Here is a 16,358-nt window from a genome sequence, read left to right on the forward strand (position 1 = left end):
TCACTTAATTTCATTTCCTAAAGGGCACTTCCCCCTCTCCGCCTCCCCGGACTTTCCTTAGGTTTTTGAGTCCCTGGGCATAACTAGATCAAGTATGCCTAAGTATTGGAGAGGGAAACATAACGTAGTCCTCGCGCCCCCTGCCGGAAACTGAATAATGCCAGATGAGTGGCAAACGAGCTCCAGGTAAGGAGGCAGGTGCCTCTCCTTCAAACCCCTTCCTCTCTCTCTCTTCCCAACCTCAGCCCTCCAACCCTCTCCAGCGCGCTCCATCTCGGAACCTAGGCTCGAGTGCTTTGGCTCCTGGAATGGATTTGAGGAGCCCAGTAGAGGGTGGTGGGAAAGTGAAAATTGTTTTATTATATTGTACAGCGGAAAAGAGGGAGAGTTGGGAGATTCGTTGGATAGCGCGTGGTGTGAAGACGGTAGATTCTGATCAATCAATTAATTCGTCAAAAAACTTTTACTTAGCACCTACTATGTGCCAGACACTAGGCTAAAAAGCTGCATATAAAAAAAAAGGCAAAAGACCGCCCTCAAGGAGCTTACAATCTAGTGGGTGAGACAACATACAAATATATACGAAGCAAGCTATATACAGGATAAATTGTAAATAATTAACAGAGGCACTGGAATTAAGAAAGATTGGGAAAGGCTTCCTTTAGGTGGTGAGATTCTGGAGGTCAGAGTTTGAGAGAGGAGAAGGGAGAGTTCTTAGAGAAAATGTCCGAAGATGAGAGATGAAGCACTTATTTTTGTGAAACAGCCAGGAGGCCAGTGTCACTGTATCGAAAAGTACTTGTCAAGAAGTAAGGGGTGAGCAGACTGAAAGGTGGGAGGGGATTAGGTTATCTTTGGCTTTGAACGCCAAAGAGAGCATTTTGTATTTGATCCTATGGGCAAAAGGAAACAACTGGAGTTTAAATAGGGGGAGTGGGGGACGGGATATGATCGGACCTGCTTTTAGGAAAATCACTTTAGTGGTTTGATTGGAGGATGAATTGGAGCGGGGAGAGACTCGAGGAAGGCCGACCCACCCACGCTTATCTCAATAATCCAGATGTAAAGTGATGGGGGCCAGGCACCAGAGTGATGGCAGTCTCAGAGGAGAAAAGGAGGTGTGTTTAGTAGATGTTGCAAAGGTGAAATTGACTGACCTTAGCAACAGCTTGGGTATGGAGGTGAGACATAGAGAGGAATTCAGTGTGACTTCTTTTTAGGAAACCTCGGGGATCAAGGCGATGGTGTTACCCTTTACGGTAATAGAGAAGGTAGCAGGTGGGAAGTGTTTAGTACGAAAGATAAAGAGTTCTGATCAGCAGGTGGAATCTGATCAACCGATGGAGTCTGATCAATCTGTTAAATCGGGCTTATCTTTCTAAGAAAGAAATGCTCTTTTTTAGGTGACAAAAATGGGAATCTAAGGGGATGTTCATAAATTGGGAAATTGATTAACAAGTTATGGTATATAAATTTGATTGAATACTATTTATCAGTCGAATAACTAACCAAGATTCCAGAGGACTAATAATGAAACATTCTTTCCACTTCCTTATAGAGGTGAAGGACTTTTTTTTTTAATGTGGCCAATATGGAAAGTTGTTTTGATTGATGGGTTTTTTTCCCCCTAGCGTTCTCAGTTGGAGAGGGTGGGGACTGTGGGGGTTGGGGGGGAGAGGGCAGTGCTCAGGTTCTCACTGCTAGTTAGGGTCTGAGACTGATGTAAACTCGGGTCTTCCTGACTCCAGGCTCGGCACTGCCCCCTAGCTGTAGCTGGACGTGATCGCCTCCAAGGTTCCTCCAAACTCTACTTTTATGATCCAAAGATCAATCAATAATCCCTAAAACCAATGTAGTCTTCCAAAGTAGAAATATAATGAATATGTTCGAAGTTACAGCTAAACCTACATTTAAGGAGGGAGCACAGCTTCTCTGACTTTTCCTACATGCCCCTGGCTCAGGTATCTTCTCCTCTGCCTTCCCTGCTTTTCAGCTTCCTTTTGTGGGTACCCACCCCTCCTCCCCTCCACTGTAAGCTCTCTGAGGACAGGGACTGCTTTTTTTTTTTTTACATTTGTATCTTTAGCACAGTGTGGGGGAGGAGAGGGGGCGATACTTAGTAAGCACCTAATTAATGTTTATTGATTGACTCAAGCCTCGACCCAACTACTCACCAGCTTTGTAATTCAACTATGGGCATTTCCCATTCACACACAAAACTCAGGCCAAGAACCATAGCTTTTAAAGGTGAAAGCCCTTTAATGAATTCCATCTAGGTTCATTGTTGGTGTAACCAGTCTCAAAGCACTTTGGTCTGGGAAGGGGAAATAAGAGGGAGGGAAGGTTAAGGGAGGGATTAGTTCTAAGGCCAAAAAAAAAATGCTCTATGCATGTACACAAATATTTCTAGCTTTTTCTTTTTGAAGTAGCAAAGAATGGGAATTTGGGAGAGTGCTCATAAATTGGGAAATTGATGAACAGGTTATCATATATAAATGTGATGGAATATAAATGTGCTAAACTCTTACCAGTCTAATGACCCATGATTTCCAGAGGACTAATGATAAAAACATGCTATCTAACTTCTAACAAAGAGGTAGATGCATCTTTTTGGGCTTGGCCGGTATGGAAAGTTGTTTTAGTTGTAATCCCATGAGACTATCTTTTACCTCTTTTTGTATCCTCCGTGCTTAGGGAGAGCCTGGTACATAGTAGGCCTTAATAAATCTTGATTGATTGGTTTTACTTGTTTGTAATGTCTTGTGTTCTCACTTGGAGGGGAGGGCTTGGAGTGAGAGGGTGCCCAGAGTCACAAAGTCAGGGGGTCTGCAGCTGGATGTGAAGGAATTAGGTCTTCTGGATTCCGGGCTCAGCACTACCCACCGTGCCTCCTAGCTATGGCTGGATTTGATGGCCCTTAGAGACTCCTCAGAACTCTAACTCGATGTGGTCTTGCAAAGAAGAAATATGTAATAGAGATAGCCAAGGGCATGAATGAATACATCGGAAGCTACATCTAAACCTCCATTTGAGGAGTGAAACTTATTTCTCACCTGACTATGCTACTTTGGACCTTCTGTGACTTTTCAGCCCTGACCCAGGATGCTCATTGTTGGGAAAATGTTACCACCTAGAAAGATCCCACCAGCCTTGAGACTCCATATCATCATTACCCTCTGTCCCTCTGATTATAGGGTAGAGCCATGAACTCCAAAACCTCCCCTTGAGGGCTCACAGCTCAGGGCTTCTCCTTTCTCACCTGGCTGCTCTATTTTGATACTTGATTTTTCCTACATGTTCCCATATCAATTATCTTCTCCTTTCCTCTCCCCTGCTTTTAAGCTTCTTTTTATGTGATGTCTCCCCCATTCAATTGTAAGCTCATGAGAACAGGCACGGTCTTCTTTTTTTCTTTGTATCTGTTTCCACAGCACTTGGTTGGGTGCTTGGCACTTCGTAGGTTCTTAATAAATGTTTATTGACTAAATGACAACTGCACTCCAATTTCCCACCAGTTTTGTAATTCAACTGCCTACATTTCCATAAATATTCTCCATTTTCCACTCACACTCAAAATTCATAGCAAAGCGGGATAGCTTTTTTAAGACAAAATTCTTTAATGAATTTTAAATCTTGGTTCATTGCTGGTGTAACCAGAGTCCCCAAACCCATTGGTATGGAACTCTGTCCTGATGGAGATCAATGCTCAGGCCAGCCCTGAGGGTTGGACCCTAGTCTGGGACAGCAATAGCAGTCTCTTCTAGCCCTTCAATATCTTCAGACCTTGCATTCTCCGTGCCCTTCTGGCTTCCAGCTTTGAGAGAGAATATGAACAATGCCAACCTCTTCAGGTTACTGAAGAGAAAGTAAGACTCTAGGAAAAAGCCAGGGTGAGAGGAGTTGGTATTCTTCATCATGTCCTTCTCCTCAGCTTGCTTTGGGGCATTTCCCCTTGGGTGAGATCTGGGGCTCTCTTGGTGGAGCTGAGTTACCTCTCAATGTGAGAGCTCCTTCACTCTTTATTGTCTGTTATTTTTCTATGTATACTTTCTCTGATTTCCGTTTTCCCATGATTTGGATAAATGGGATTTCTTTGTTCTCTGCTATGTGTATGTTCATTATAGAACTAGTATTTGGTGAGAAGAGATTCACTTCCTGGATATAAAGCTTAGGGTCCTCCTTTACGCATTAAGAAAGTTAGAGGCCAAAGTCAAAGTGTTAACAATACCCTGATCTAGTTTGGAAGCTAGCTATTGTTTGAAAAGTTTCTAAAGTTTTAAACTCTTCTCCACTCCTTCTGGGGCCAAAGGGCTCTCTTTTAGGCTATGAAGGTTGGAAAGACAGGATCTGTTAATGGAATATAAGGGAAGGGTGAGGAATTGAGAATGATACCTAGGCTGGGAGCTTTGGTGACCAGGAAGGATGGTGGTGGTGTCTTCAACAGAGATAAGGAAGTAAGAAAAGAGGGGAGTACTTGAGGAGACAAGATAATGAGTTTAGGATTTGGACATGCTGAGTTTATGATGTCTATAAGACATTTAGTTCCAGATGTCCAATAGACAATTGAGGATGTGACAGTGGAGGTCAGCAGAGAGTTTTAGGCTGGACAAATAGGTATAGGGATGATAGCTGAATCCATGGGAGCTGATGAGATCACAAAGTGAAATAGTATATAAAAGGAGAAAAGTAGAAGACCTAGGTCAGAGCCTTGGGGGACACCCAGAGCTAATAATGACTGTGGAAGCCTGATAGTATTTAAAAACTGTTCTCATGAAGAAGGATGCTCACTTTTGACCAATCTGAGGCCTAGAGAGGTTAAGTGACTTGCCCCAAGTCATACAAGTAGTAAATGGCAAAACTGTAATATCCCCCCAGGTCCTAAGATTCTGAAGGCTAACACTTCTTCTAGTTTACTATACTGTCTTCATTCATTTAGTTTATTTCTACCACATCTCTGAATGGAGAAGATTCTTATTAATGAGGTCACCCACTTAAGGGCATACTTTGGAAATGGACATGGGGCAAGTAGTTGAAAGTAATTATAGGTTTTTGATGGCTATGCCAAGTAGAAGCTGAGAAAACCTCTTCCATTAGGGCCCTGGTGATAGATTTTGTCTGCCTTCCAAAGATCAGTCTACATTCTGTGCAGCTCATCACCAAAAGTTTGACCAATAGGTGATGAATTTCTTTTTGGCTTCCACTTTTCATTAAAACCATCTACTAAACCACTAGTAGGCCAGGAATGTTTTTGCCTCTGCTATTCATTAAAACCATCTACAGAGGGGCTGTGATGTGCATTAGGAAAGTAGTAAGTATGCACAGCAAGAAAATAAAAGATCTCTAAAGTATGGAATTAACAAGAATTACATGTGATTAATAATTTTTACCTGCTGGCTTTCAGCTGTGCAGAAGATATAAGTGGAAAGTACTTACTTTATATGAAAATTCATATTATAAAGCTGCATGTATATCATTAGATATTTCTCTAATGATCGATCAGCTCAATGATGAAATAAATATTTAATCTTTAGAAGAAACTAAACATAGTATCACTTTATTATAGAATATAATTTACCTTACAAATCATTATACATATGCCCCCCAATTCAAACTAAACATAGTATCACTTTATTATAGAATATAATTTACCTTACAAATCATTATACATATGCCCCCCCAATTCAATTTAATGAAAGAATACACAGGTACAAATACATGTAACAATTCTTTCTCATGAATACTCTAATGAACTAATGTTGTATATTATATAAAATTCAACTTTACAACAAGACACCAAACATGGGAATTTTATTTTTGGACTAACGTGGATTTTGTTAAGCTTGCCCACTTTTAGGGCAAAATGGAATTCCTCATTCAGAGCCCAAAAATGTAGGGAGACTCTAAAAAAGTACTTCTTCACACTGGTTTCAGTTGTCCAGTTTGTGCAGAGATGTTGCCACTAGATTTACAGAATGAACTTTGCAAGGAGAGTCTGGTCACTTGGTCAACTTTTTGACCTTCTGTAGTTCTTCAACAGGCTTCCACTTCTGGCTAATTGTGAAAAGCTACAAAAAAAAAAAAAAGCCATACATAACATTATTTCAGAAAGAAATTCTAAAATAAGAAATTAATTTTTCCAATCAATAGCATGTATTAAGTGCTTACTTTAGGTCAGGCATTTTACTAAGCACTGCACAGAAAAGTATATTATATTCAAAAATGAGATCTAGTATTGTAATGATCTAGAGCTTGTAAAAAGAAATTGCCCATTATAAACTAGGACAATTAAAAAGTGCCTCTTGTGATATAGAAGAACAGAGAAGGCTGAAGTTCACTGCTTGGGACAGTAACAGTAATGTTAAGAGTTGACAGCAATTGGAACACAAAGCTTCTTGCTTCTCTGCTTCATAAAGGAGAATCATCTTGAAATTGGAAAGGGTTAAACAAAAATGGTTTAGAGGCAGAGTTCAACACAAGTTGAAATGGGAAACGCTTTAAAATGGGTTAAAATCTTTGGTCAAGAAAGAGGTTCTTAACATTTTTGTGTCATGAACCCCTTTGGTTGTCTGGTGATGCCTAGGGAACCCTTCTCAGACTAATGTTTTTAAATATAGAAAATAAAATACATTGGATTACAAAGGAAACCAGGTATACTGCAATACAGTTCTCTGTGTCTCTGTATCTGTGTGTTTCTCTCCCTACATATATGTATACACACACACATGCAAACATATCTATAAAGATAAGCTTACACTCCCTAGGTAAAGAATCCTTGGCCCAGATAGATTATATATCAGGACACTTCAAAGAACTTGGAATCATAAAAGCATCATTAGTATTCCCTCAGAAGTCACAGAAAAAGGAGTGCTACCAAAAGACTAGACATGGGCAAATGTTCCAATTTGCATAAAAGGTGAGGGGGAAGAGATAAATTAAAGAAGGTACAAATTGATACATCTAATATTGGTCAGTTAGGTGATACGGTGGATAGAGAATTGGGCCTGGAGTCAGGAAGACTTGAGTTCAAATCCAGCCTTAGATGCATACTAGCTGTGTGACCCTGGTCAAGTCACTTAACGCTGTTTACCTCCGTTTCCTCATCTGTAAAATGAGTTAGAGAAGGAAATGGCAAACCACTCCAGTATGTTTGCCAGAAAAACCCCAAATTGGGTCACGAAAAGTCGGACAGAACTGAAACGACTGAACAACAACAAATATCACTTTCTTGCAACATTCTACAAGAAATATTATTAAGTACCTGGTTGGTGTGCATTTATAACAGAAGATAGTAGAAGCCACCATGGGTTCATTCAGAACTGTCATGACAAATGTTTCCTTTTCTGAAAGGGTTTACTAAATCCCAGGAATATTTTAGACTTCAGCAAGACATTTTGATCTAGTATCTCACTATATCCTTAGAGACAAAAGAGAAATGTTGGGGAAGATGGTAGTAGAGTTTGGTAGCTTGATAGCTGATTGAGTGACCATAACCAATTTTAGTAATGGATTAAATATAAAACTGAGGAGTTTTCAAGTGTTCTGCCAAAAAAGTTCTGCATCCTATTCCACCCGTTTTTACCAAGGGCTAGCTAGGATGAAAAGATAAAAGTCATTCTAATTCAATCAGAATAACCAAGCAGGGCGAGATAACTCATTTGACATGACAGAATCAGAATTTACAAGATGACCTGAACAAGAAGAAACTTACTAGGAACGTGTGTAAAATCTACCACTTCAGTCTATCAATGCAGAGCTCCAATGATGGAAGAGACCATTTAAGATATTCATCTGAAAAGGAGCTGAGTTTTAATTTAGAAATTTAAGGAATCAATGTAATATCACTGCCAGAAAAGCAAGTGCTCCAAAGGAGGTATAGTGTTGAGAAACTATCATGTTGTGAATGGAACCATAAATTAGCACAATCTTTCTGGGCCACAACCTGACAATTTGCAATGAGACAAAAGATATTATAATGAAAGTGGAAGGATTTTATTAAATGTAAAAAAAACCCTATAAATATAAAAATTATTTCAGCAAATATTTTAAAATTAAATATGATCTTTAATGCATTATAAAAGTCACCTTCCCTTAGAGCCACCCATTACAGGCATCTAGCAACTTAACAGGAAGAATTCACCATATACATACGACATATGAGATAAGATAGAATATGATTAAGGGGAAAGGAGAGATGGAGACCAAAAAAAAGCAAGCCAGGACAATCTGAAGAGGGAGAGATCATTGTCTACTGGAAGAATCAGGGAAGGGCTTTATGGAGGCAACTCGGGCATTGAAGAGTATTTTTTTCTTTCTTTTTTTTTTAATTTTTTTCTTTTTTTCTTTTAAGGCAATTGGGGTTAAGAGACTTGACCAGGGTCACACAGCTAGTAAGTGTCAAGTGTTTGGTCTGAGGTCACATTTGAACTCAGGTGCTCCTGACTTCAGAGCCGATGCTCTATCCACTGCGCCACCTAGCTGCCCCCAAGAGTATTTCTTTATGAGAATTTAAGGGGTTCCAAGGATGGAGATGGTCTTTGCAATGTATAGAAGCAGCGATATACAGAAGTGGAGGAATGTAAGATGAGAATAGATAATAGCCAGTACATTCTCTAGTTTGACTAGAAGATTGAATGCAGGAGAACAGTAAAAAAAAATAACACCAGAAAGATAGTTCGGAAGTGGATTATGGATACCTGAAATGTCAGGCTAATGAGCTTATATTCTTTAGGAAATAGGAAAACACTGCTGATGTTGTTACAAGACAAAGGTGGTTAAGAGGACAGAAGACATTTTAACTATCTTTTATAAAAACATGAGAAGAGAACAGGCAGGTTCTTATATATTAACGTAAACAGCCACAAAAATGAATAAAGGGTACAGTTCAGAGAATGTACTATGTTGCTGAGTCTGTTCATCTTTAAAAAAGATTTGACTTCGGAGGGCAAAATATAGTCTTATTCTCTCCTTAAACACGCTGTATCTTACATTTTTAAAAATCACAAAAGATTCCATGACAAATGTGAACTTTGTTCAATGATCCAAGTATCAATATCAAGTGGGTAATAAAAGAGGACAACATATAATCACCATCAAGTCCCAGGCTATAGAGACTCCTCAGGGAGATCCATAAGCATTCAACAAAGGACCAAGAACCTATTCTGGGGGGAAAAAAGTTCCTATTATCCAGATGATGACACTGAACCCATGAAAATGAGTCTCCCTGACTTCAGGCCCAGCATGTTATCCATTGCACCAACTATATGCCTTGGCTTAATATTTATCAAAAGAACTGAAAGTATTCAGTATATTGGTTGGATGTTCTGGAGGATTTAAGAAGAGTGAGAGGTAGGAGGTGAGAATCTCAAAGGATAAAAAGATATGCATAGGCTACAATCTATATCAGCAGGAGTAGTACACACTTTCTTCTTCTTTTTTAATTAATTTATTTTTTGTTATCAACAATCACTTCCATAAGCTTTCAAGTTTTAAATTTTTGGGGGGGGGAGGTAAGTTCTAAATTTTCTCCCCCTCCTTTCTTTCCTCCCTCCCCAAGATAACTTGACATAGATTCTACATATACATTCCTATTAAACATTTTCATTAGTCATGTTGTAAAGAAGAGTTAGAACCAATAGGAGGAACTACAAAAAAGAGGAAACAAAATACAACGGAAGGAAAAAAAAAACAAATAATATGCTTCGATCTGCATTCAGACTCCACAGTTATTTCTTTGAATGTGTATAGCATTTTCCATCATGAGACTTTTGGATATGTCTTAGATCCTTGCATTGCTGAGAAGAGCTAAGTCTATCAAAGTCAGTCATCACACAACGTGGCTGTTACTGGATACAATGTTCTCCTGGTTCTGCTCACTTCACTCAGCATTAGTCCATACAACTCTTTCCAGGTTCTTCTGAAGTCTGCCTGCTCATCATTTCTTGTAGCACAATAGTATTCCATTACATTCATATACCATAATTCATTCAGCCATTCCCCATTTGATGGGCATTCTTTCAGTTTCCAATTCTTTGCCACCACAAAAAGAGCTGCTATAAATATTTTTGTATGGGCGGGTCCTTTTCCCATTTTTATGATCTCTTTTGGATACAGACCTAGACGTAGTATTGCTGGATCAAAAGGTATGCACATTTTTGTAGCCCTTTGGGCATAGTTCCAAACTGCTCTCCAGAATGGTTGGATCAGCTCACAACTCTACCAACAATGCATTAGTGTTCCAATTTTCCCACATCTTCTCCAACATTTATTATTTTCCTGTTTTGTCACGGTAGCCAATTAGCCAATCTGATAGGTGAGATGTGGTACCTCAGAGTTGTTTTGATTTGCATTTCTCTAATCAATAGTGTTTTAGAGCATTTTTTCATATGACTATAGATGGCTTTAATTTCTGCATCTGAAAACTGCCTATTCATATCCTTTGACCATTTATCAATTGCGGAATGACTTGTATTCTTATAAATTTGACTTAGTTCTCCATATATTTTAGAAATGAGGCCTTTATCAGAGAAACTAGTTGTAAAAATTCTTTCCCAGTTTTCTGCTTCCCTCCTAATCTTGCTTGCGTTGGCTTTGTTTGTGCAAAACTTACCAATTTAATGTAATCAAAATTATCCATTTTGTATTTCATAATGTTTTCTATCTCTTAGTTGGTCATAAATTCTTCTATTCTCCATAAATCTATCAGGGAAACTATTTCTTGCTGTCCTAGTTTGCTTACAGTATTAGCCTTTATATCTAAATCATGAAACCACTTTGATTTTATTTTGGTATACAGTGTGAGATTTTGGTCTATGTCTAATTTCTGCCATACTCTTTTCCAGTTTTTTCAGCAGTTTTTGTCAAAGAGTGAGTTCTTATCCCAGAAGCTGGGGTCTTTGGGTTTATCAAATAGTAGATTACTATAGTCATTGACTACTGTGTCTTGCATACCTAACCTATCCCACTGATTCACCAGGAGTACACACGTTAGACAACAAGCATTTTACTTGATTTATACTCTGTATCAGTGAAAGGAATACTCATAATAGTGAGATCATGGTTTCATTCAAGTATTTGTTGATAACTATTATTAAGTTTACAATAAAAAGTGACGCTGGGAAAAATAGTAAATATTTCTGATAGTGTTCTGACATCCAAGATATATAGGCAACTAAAAGAAATGTCTAAGACCAAAAGCCATGTTCCAATAGATAAATGGTCATAGGATATGAATGAACAGTTCTCAAAAGAAAAATGGCAATTTATAAGCAATCATGTTAAAGAAAAAATGCTCCAAATCACCAATATGAGATGTATAAATCAAAGCAAAACTTTATAATGAACTGTTCACCTCACACTCAGCAAATTGGTAAAGATGACAAAAGATGGCTCCAGTCAATGTTGGATATATTGTGGGAAAATGAACACACTAAAGCACTGTTGGTGGAGCTTCAAATAGCTCTAACCATGCTGGAAAGCAATTTGGAATTATGGAAATAAAACAACTAAAATGTCCATACATTTGGACCCCAAAATTCCACTGCTAGGCATATATCCCCTCAAGTAAAACAATGGATAACAAAGGTCCCATAGGCACCACATATTTACAGCAGCCTTTTTTGTATTAGCAAAATTACTGTTCAAATGTTTCAGTCATGTCCGACTCTTCATAATCCCATTTGGGGTTCTCTTGCCAAAGATACTGGAATGGTTTGCCATTTCCTTCTCCAGCTCATTGTATAGATGAGAAAACTGAGGCAATTGGGGTTAAGTAGCGTGCCCTGGGTCACATAGCTAGTAAGTGTCTGAGGCTGCATTTGAACTCAGGTCTTCCTGACTTCCTGAATCCAGGCCTTGCATTCTATGTACTATACTACCTTGTTGCCCTGTTGAATACAGGATGGTTAAACAATATTGCTGAGCTGTAAGAAATGACTAATACGATGAATAGAGAGGAACATGGGAGGAATTATATGGAAAATTGCGTTCACTTATTGATTTCACATTTGAAGGATCCTGAGTTGGAGAGTAGAAACATGCCCTGAAGAAGGATATTAGGCGGGGCAGCTAGGTGGCACAGTGGATAGACCACTGGACCTGGAGTCAGGAGGACCTGAGTTCAAATTCAGCCTCCGACACTTGATACTCAATAGCTGTGTGACCCTGAGCAAGTCACTTAACCCCACTGCCTAGCCAAAAAAAAAAAAAAAAGAATATTAGAAGATCACAACAGTTAGAAGTCTGAAAATCCATATCATGAAGGAATCTTGGTTCTTCTAATAGCTCACTATTTAATCTCAAGAACAGGGTATTTAAAGGAGAGAAAAGAAGACTTGGATGGGAGAGCATATCTCAAAACTCTGAAGAGATGTCACTAGAAGAGGAATCAGACAATTCCTGTGCCACTAACTTTATAGTAGGGTAGTCAGGAACATTAATTAGCACACAGCACACAGATTTTGGTTTCATGTAAAAAAAGAAGTTTCTAATCTTTAGTTTACTTGACAGCAAAATAGACTAGCTTGTTGTGAAGTAGTGAGTTACCCATCACAACAAGTATTCAAGGACAGGATGGATAATGACCTGTCTGAGAAGCTTTAGAGAAAATTTCTACATTAGGTTAATGTGTGGACTAAATGACAACTAAGTTCTCTTCAGACTCTACGGATGTCATTTATCTTCACATTGATATTAATGTTTTCCTTGTTGTAGGTACAGCTGTTTTGCATTATTCATTATCTGGAACAATGCAGTTATAAATAAGCATGGTTTTCCTATATGCTTATTCTGATATTCAACAAAGTATTTTTTAAATTTCAAATGACCAAATTCTACCAATGGTGGCTTCAAGACTTTCAATTTCCATTATTGCTATATATTGGATTCAGTATTGTTACATACATTTATCAACTCCATTTGCTTAGAAGAATGACTATAGCTTGGAATTAAATAAGTTACTTGATAGGATATTTTATCAGTACCTTTTGTGACTTATTAGGATTTACATTTTCCCATGGTTCTGGATTTTTTGTCCTGTTAATGCTAAAAAAAATTATGAAATTAATTAGATAACATTTTGACAAGCATTTATTAATTGCCTACTCTGTGCCAGGCACTAACTATGCTGGAAAGCAATTTGGAATTATGGAAATAAAACAACAAAAATGTCTAACCATGCTGGAAAGCAATTTGGAATTATGGAAATAAAACAACTAAAATGTCCATACATTTGGACCCCAAAATTCCACTGTTAGGCATATATCCCCTCAAGTAAAACAATGGATAACAAAGGTCCCATAGGCACCACATATTTACAGCAGCCTTTTTTGTATTAGCAAAATTACTGTTCAAATGTTTCAGTCATGTCCGACTCTTCATAATCCCATTTGGGGTTCTCTTGCCAAAGATACTGGAGTGGTTTGCCGGTGATATAAAAGAAGGCAAAAGACAGTCCTTGCCCATAAGGAATTTACACTGTAATGACATTATAATCTCAAGATTTTAATTGCAAAATTAACACACTGGGTAAAGGCACAGGGAACATCCATCAGACAACTGTCTATGATATACAACTCTAGTTGCACAGATCTGACTTCAGGTCAAGAACTGTCAGTAACCTGAAACAACCACAGGTATCAGGTTTACAAATTTTGATTCAACTAAGCTTTTATTAAATACTTTTTGCGTGCACAGCTACTTAGCTAAGAACCCTAGACGTAACTGCCAGCTATCCCTATTCCATCCAGGAATTATTCTGTTGTACTGCTCAGCTTGGGTTAAAAAATTCAGCTTACACCCGAAGTAAACAATTAGCTGTGTAGCCTGAGCAGACTGTGGTGGTTAAAACCAAGCACTAACTAGCCTGGAGAACATAAGGAAAGAGAAAGGGGAGCTGAGAGAAAGTCCAAGGGTGGGTAAGCTGTGGCCTCAAGGCCACATGTGAACTTCTAGGTCCTAGAGTACAGCCTTTTGACTGAGTCCAAGTTTTACAGAACAAATCCTTTTATTAAGGGGATTTGTTATGTGAAGTTTGGATTCCGTCAAAGGGCCACACTTGAGGACTGAGAGGGCCACGTGTGGCCTCAAGGCCACAGGTTCCCCACTCCTGGTACTATAGCCTCTTTGGTGGCTAGTTAGGTGGCACTGTGGATAGAGCACCGGGCCAAGAATCAGGAAGATCTGAGTTCAAATCTGGCCTTAGACCACTAGCAAGTCACTTCACCCTGTTTGCCTCAGTTTCCTTATCTGAAAAATGAGCTGGAGAAGGAAATGGCAAACCACTCCAGTGTCTTTGCCAAGAAAACCCCAAATAAGGTTGCAAATAGTCTGGACACGACTGAAAAAGGGTGTTTCTTCATAGACTCTGCCTCTCCATGTGCCAAAGGGGGCATATAGCAGCACCAAATCCTGAGCTATGGATAAATTTCCATTAGCAGCTAACTATTTGATATTGTATTGGGAAAAAAGACGTTTGTAACAGCTTAAAAAATAAAATGGGAAAACAATATCTTTCCACTGAAATTATAACTTTATTTGATTATATAATTCTAATAACTGCATTTTAGGAAAATGTTAAGTTTAGAAAATGAAAAGTGAAATCCAAAATTGTACCCCATTTGAGGAGTCATGGAATATACAATATTTATAAAAAGTTAAACTAATGAATTTCTCCATGTCATTTTTTTAATCCTTCTGAATTTAAAGGCTTTTCCCAATTCTGAATCTGTCCAAAAATGGCTATTCTCACACTAGAAGGAATGAATGAAGAAATGAATAAAGCATTTATTAAGTGATTACTATGTGCAAAAAACTGAGGGTAATGTAAGGCAATTCTAACTTTCAGAAATTCACATTCTAATGGGGGAGACAACACATATAAGAAAACTGGGCAACTTTTCACAATCCAGAAGCCAACCCAATGACAATTATAAATATACCAGTTTTACTTACATCACATCACTTTTGGAAAGGGAATATAGCCCCATATAGGTTGCTCCAGCTCCAGCAAAACTCACAAATGTTATCAAAGGAATAAGCTAATGGACAAAAAGTTGAAAGGAAATATCTTCAGATGTTACTTTAAAATATTAAACGATACAGAACAATAAGACGCTCTTACTTTAAATAAGTACTTACTGTATAAATGCAAAAAGATGACAATACTTACTTCTTTCTTTTTCATTATGAGTTTAAAGATGTTCATGACTGCGACTTTTGGGGCAGTAGCCTAGAATAAAAAAGTGTGGTTATTGTTGGTTCCCTCACCCCCCCCCCCCCCCCCCCCGGCCGGCGCGAGGATTAGTGATTGGAAGGCAGAGGGCAGACTTGCATTTTATTCAATTAGGGACCTGCATCCAATTTCACTAAAATGCAAGTCTCCACCCGCCAATTGCCTCTCTCCCCCAACCACCCAGGGGAAAAGCAAACAAACAAACAAAACTCCCAAAACAAACAATATTATTTCCTGGGTAAAGAGATCTAAGAGTTCAAGGAAGAATTTTCCCTCTTAGTGACTACTATGAGACCTGCTAAACTCAGAACTGTATCCTGGATGCTGCCTCTAAACCTTATATACTGAAAATGATTTCAACAATCACTGTGCAAGACTCATGGATATCTGGTCAGCTGATTTCATTTTTAAACAAACTGCACTTCCCCCACCCTACACCCACTTTCTCTAGGTTTGAGCGTGGGGCACTCCAGAAACCACTAAGTTTAATACGAAGTATTGGAAAGGTACAGAGCAAGCTGTCCTGGCGCCACTGATTTATACCAGGTAAACCAGCAGCCAAGGTCCAGGTTAGGTAGGAGGAGAATTGCCTCTCCCCCAAATGCTCTTCCTTCTTTCACTCTCCTGTCATCCTCACCCCCACCCAGTCCAGCTCCCCTGCTTGCAGGCTCCAGGCCAAGGCTTTGGCTTCTGGAATGGGTTTAATGGGCCCAGAAGTGTGGCAGCGGGAACATGAGAATAGTCTTATTTTATTTTGGACAGCAGGAAAGTGGAAAAGTGGATGACTCGATAAGATGGTGCACCCTGTTCTTGGTTTGTGTGTGTAGGTGGCTGAAGAGCTGGCTGACCCTTACAGGACTAGTTGCTAACCTTTAAAGTCCTTTATAAAGAGGTTTTGAAATCTTATCAAGCTGAGTTCCAGCACTATCATTTTACCCACAGGGAAACTGAGGTACAAAAAGATGAAGTGATTTATCTAAAGTTATCTGCAAAAAGATCACAATAGCCAATTATAAATTTAACCAAAAACTTGAATGTTAATAACGTCCCATTAAAAAGAAGAAGAAATAGAAGAGGAAGAGGAAGAAGAAGAAATAGAAGAAGAGAAAGAGGAAGAAGAAATAGAAGAAGA

The 16,358-nt window shown here is 38.7% G+C and overlaps 1 protein-coding gene across 1 annotated transcript in view; it reads right to left on the minus strand.

Annotated features, from left to right (window-relative positions):
- Positions 1–5,806: 5,806 nt before the first annotated feature.
- The window catches only part of LOC114048775 (normal mucosa of esophagus-specific gene 1 protein-like), a 10,701-nt gene continuing 149 nt past the window's right edge, over positions 5,807–16,358 (minus strand). The window contains exons 2-5 of the mRNA XM_027869866.1: positions 15,164–15,223; positions 14,947–15,032; positions 12,978–13,038; positions 5,807–6,065 (exon numbers count right to left, since the gene is read on the minus strand). Of these exons, the coding sequence (XP_027725667.1) occupies positions 5,997–6,065; positions 12,978–13,038; positions 14,947–15,032; positions 15,164–15,199 (252 nt within the window). The 5' untranslated portion in view covers positions 15,200–15,223 and the 3' untranslated portion in view covers positions 5,807–5,996. The remainder of the gene's footprint in view (positions 6,066–12,977; positions 13,039–14,946; positions 15,033–15,163; positions 15,224–16,358) is intronic.

The sequence above is a fragment of the Vombatus ursinus genome, unplaced genomic scaffold (assembly GCF_900497805.2).
Source record: "Vombatus ursinus unplaced genomic scaffold, bare-nosed wombat genome assembly UNPS02014794.1, whole genome shotgun sequence".
Lineage (NCBI taxonomy): Eukaryota > Metazoa > Chordata > Mammalia > Diprotodontia > Vombatidae > Vombatus > Vombatus ursinus.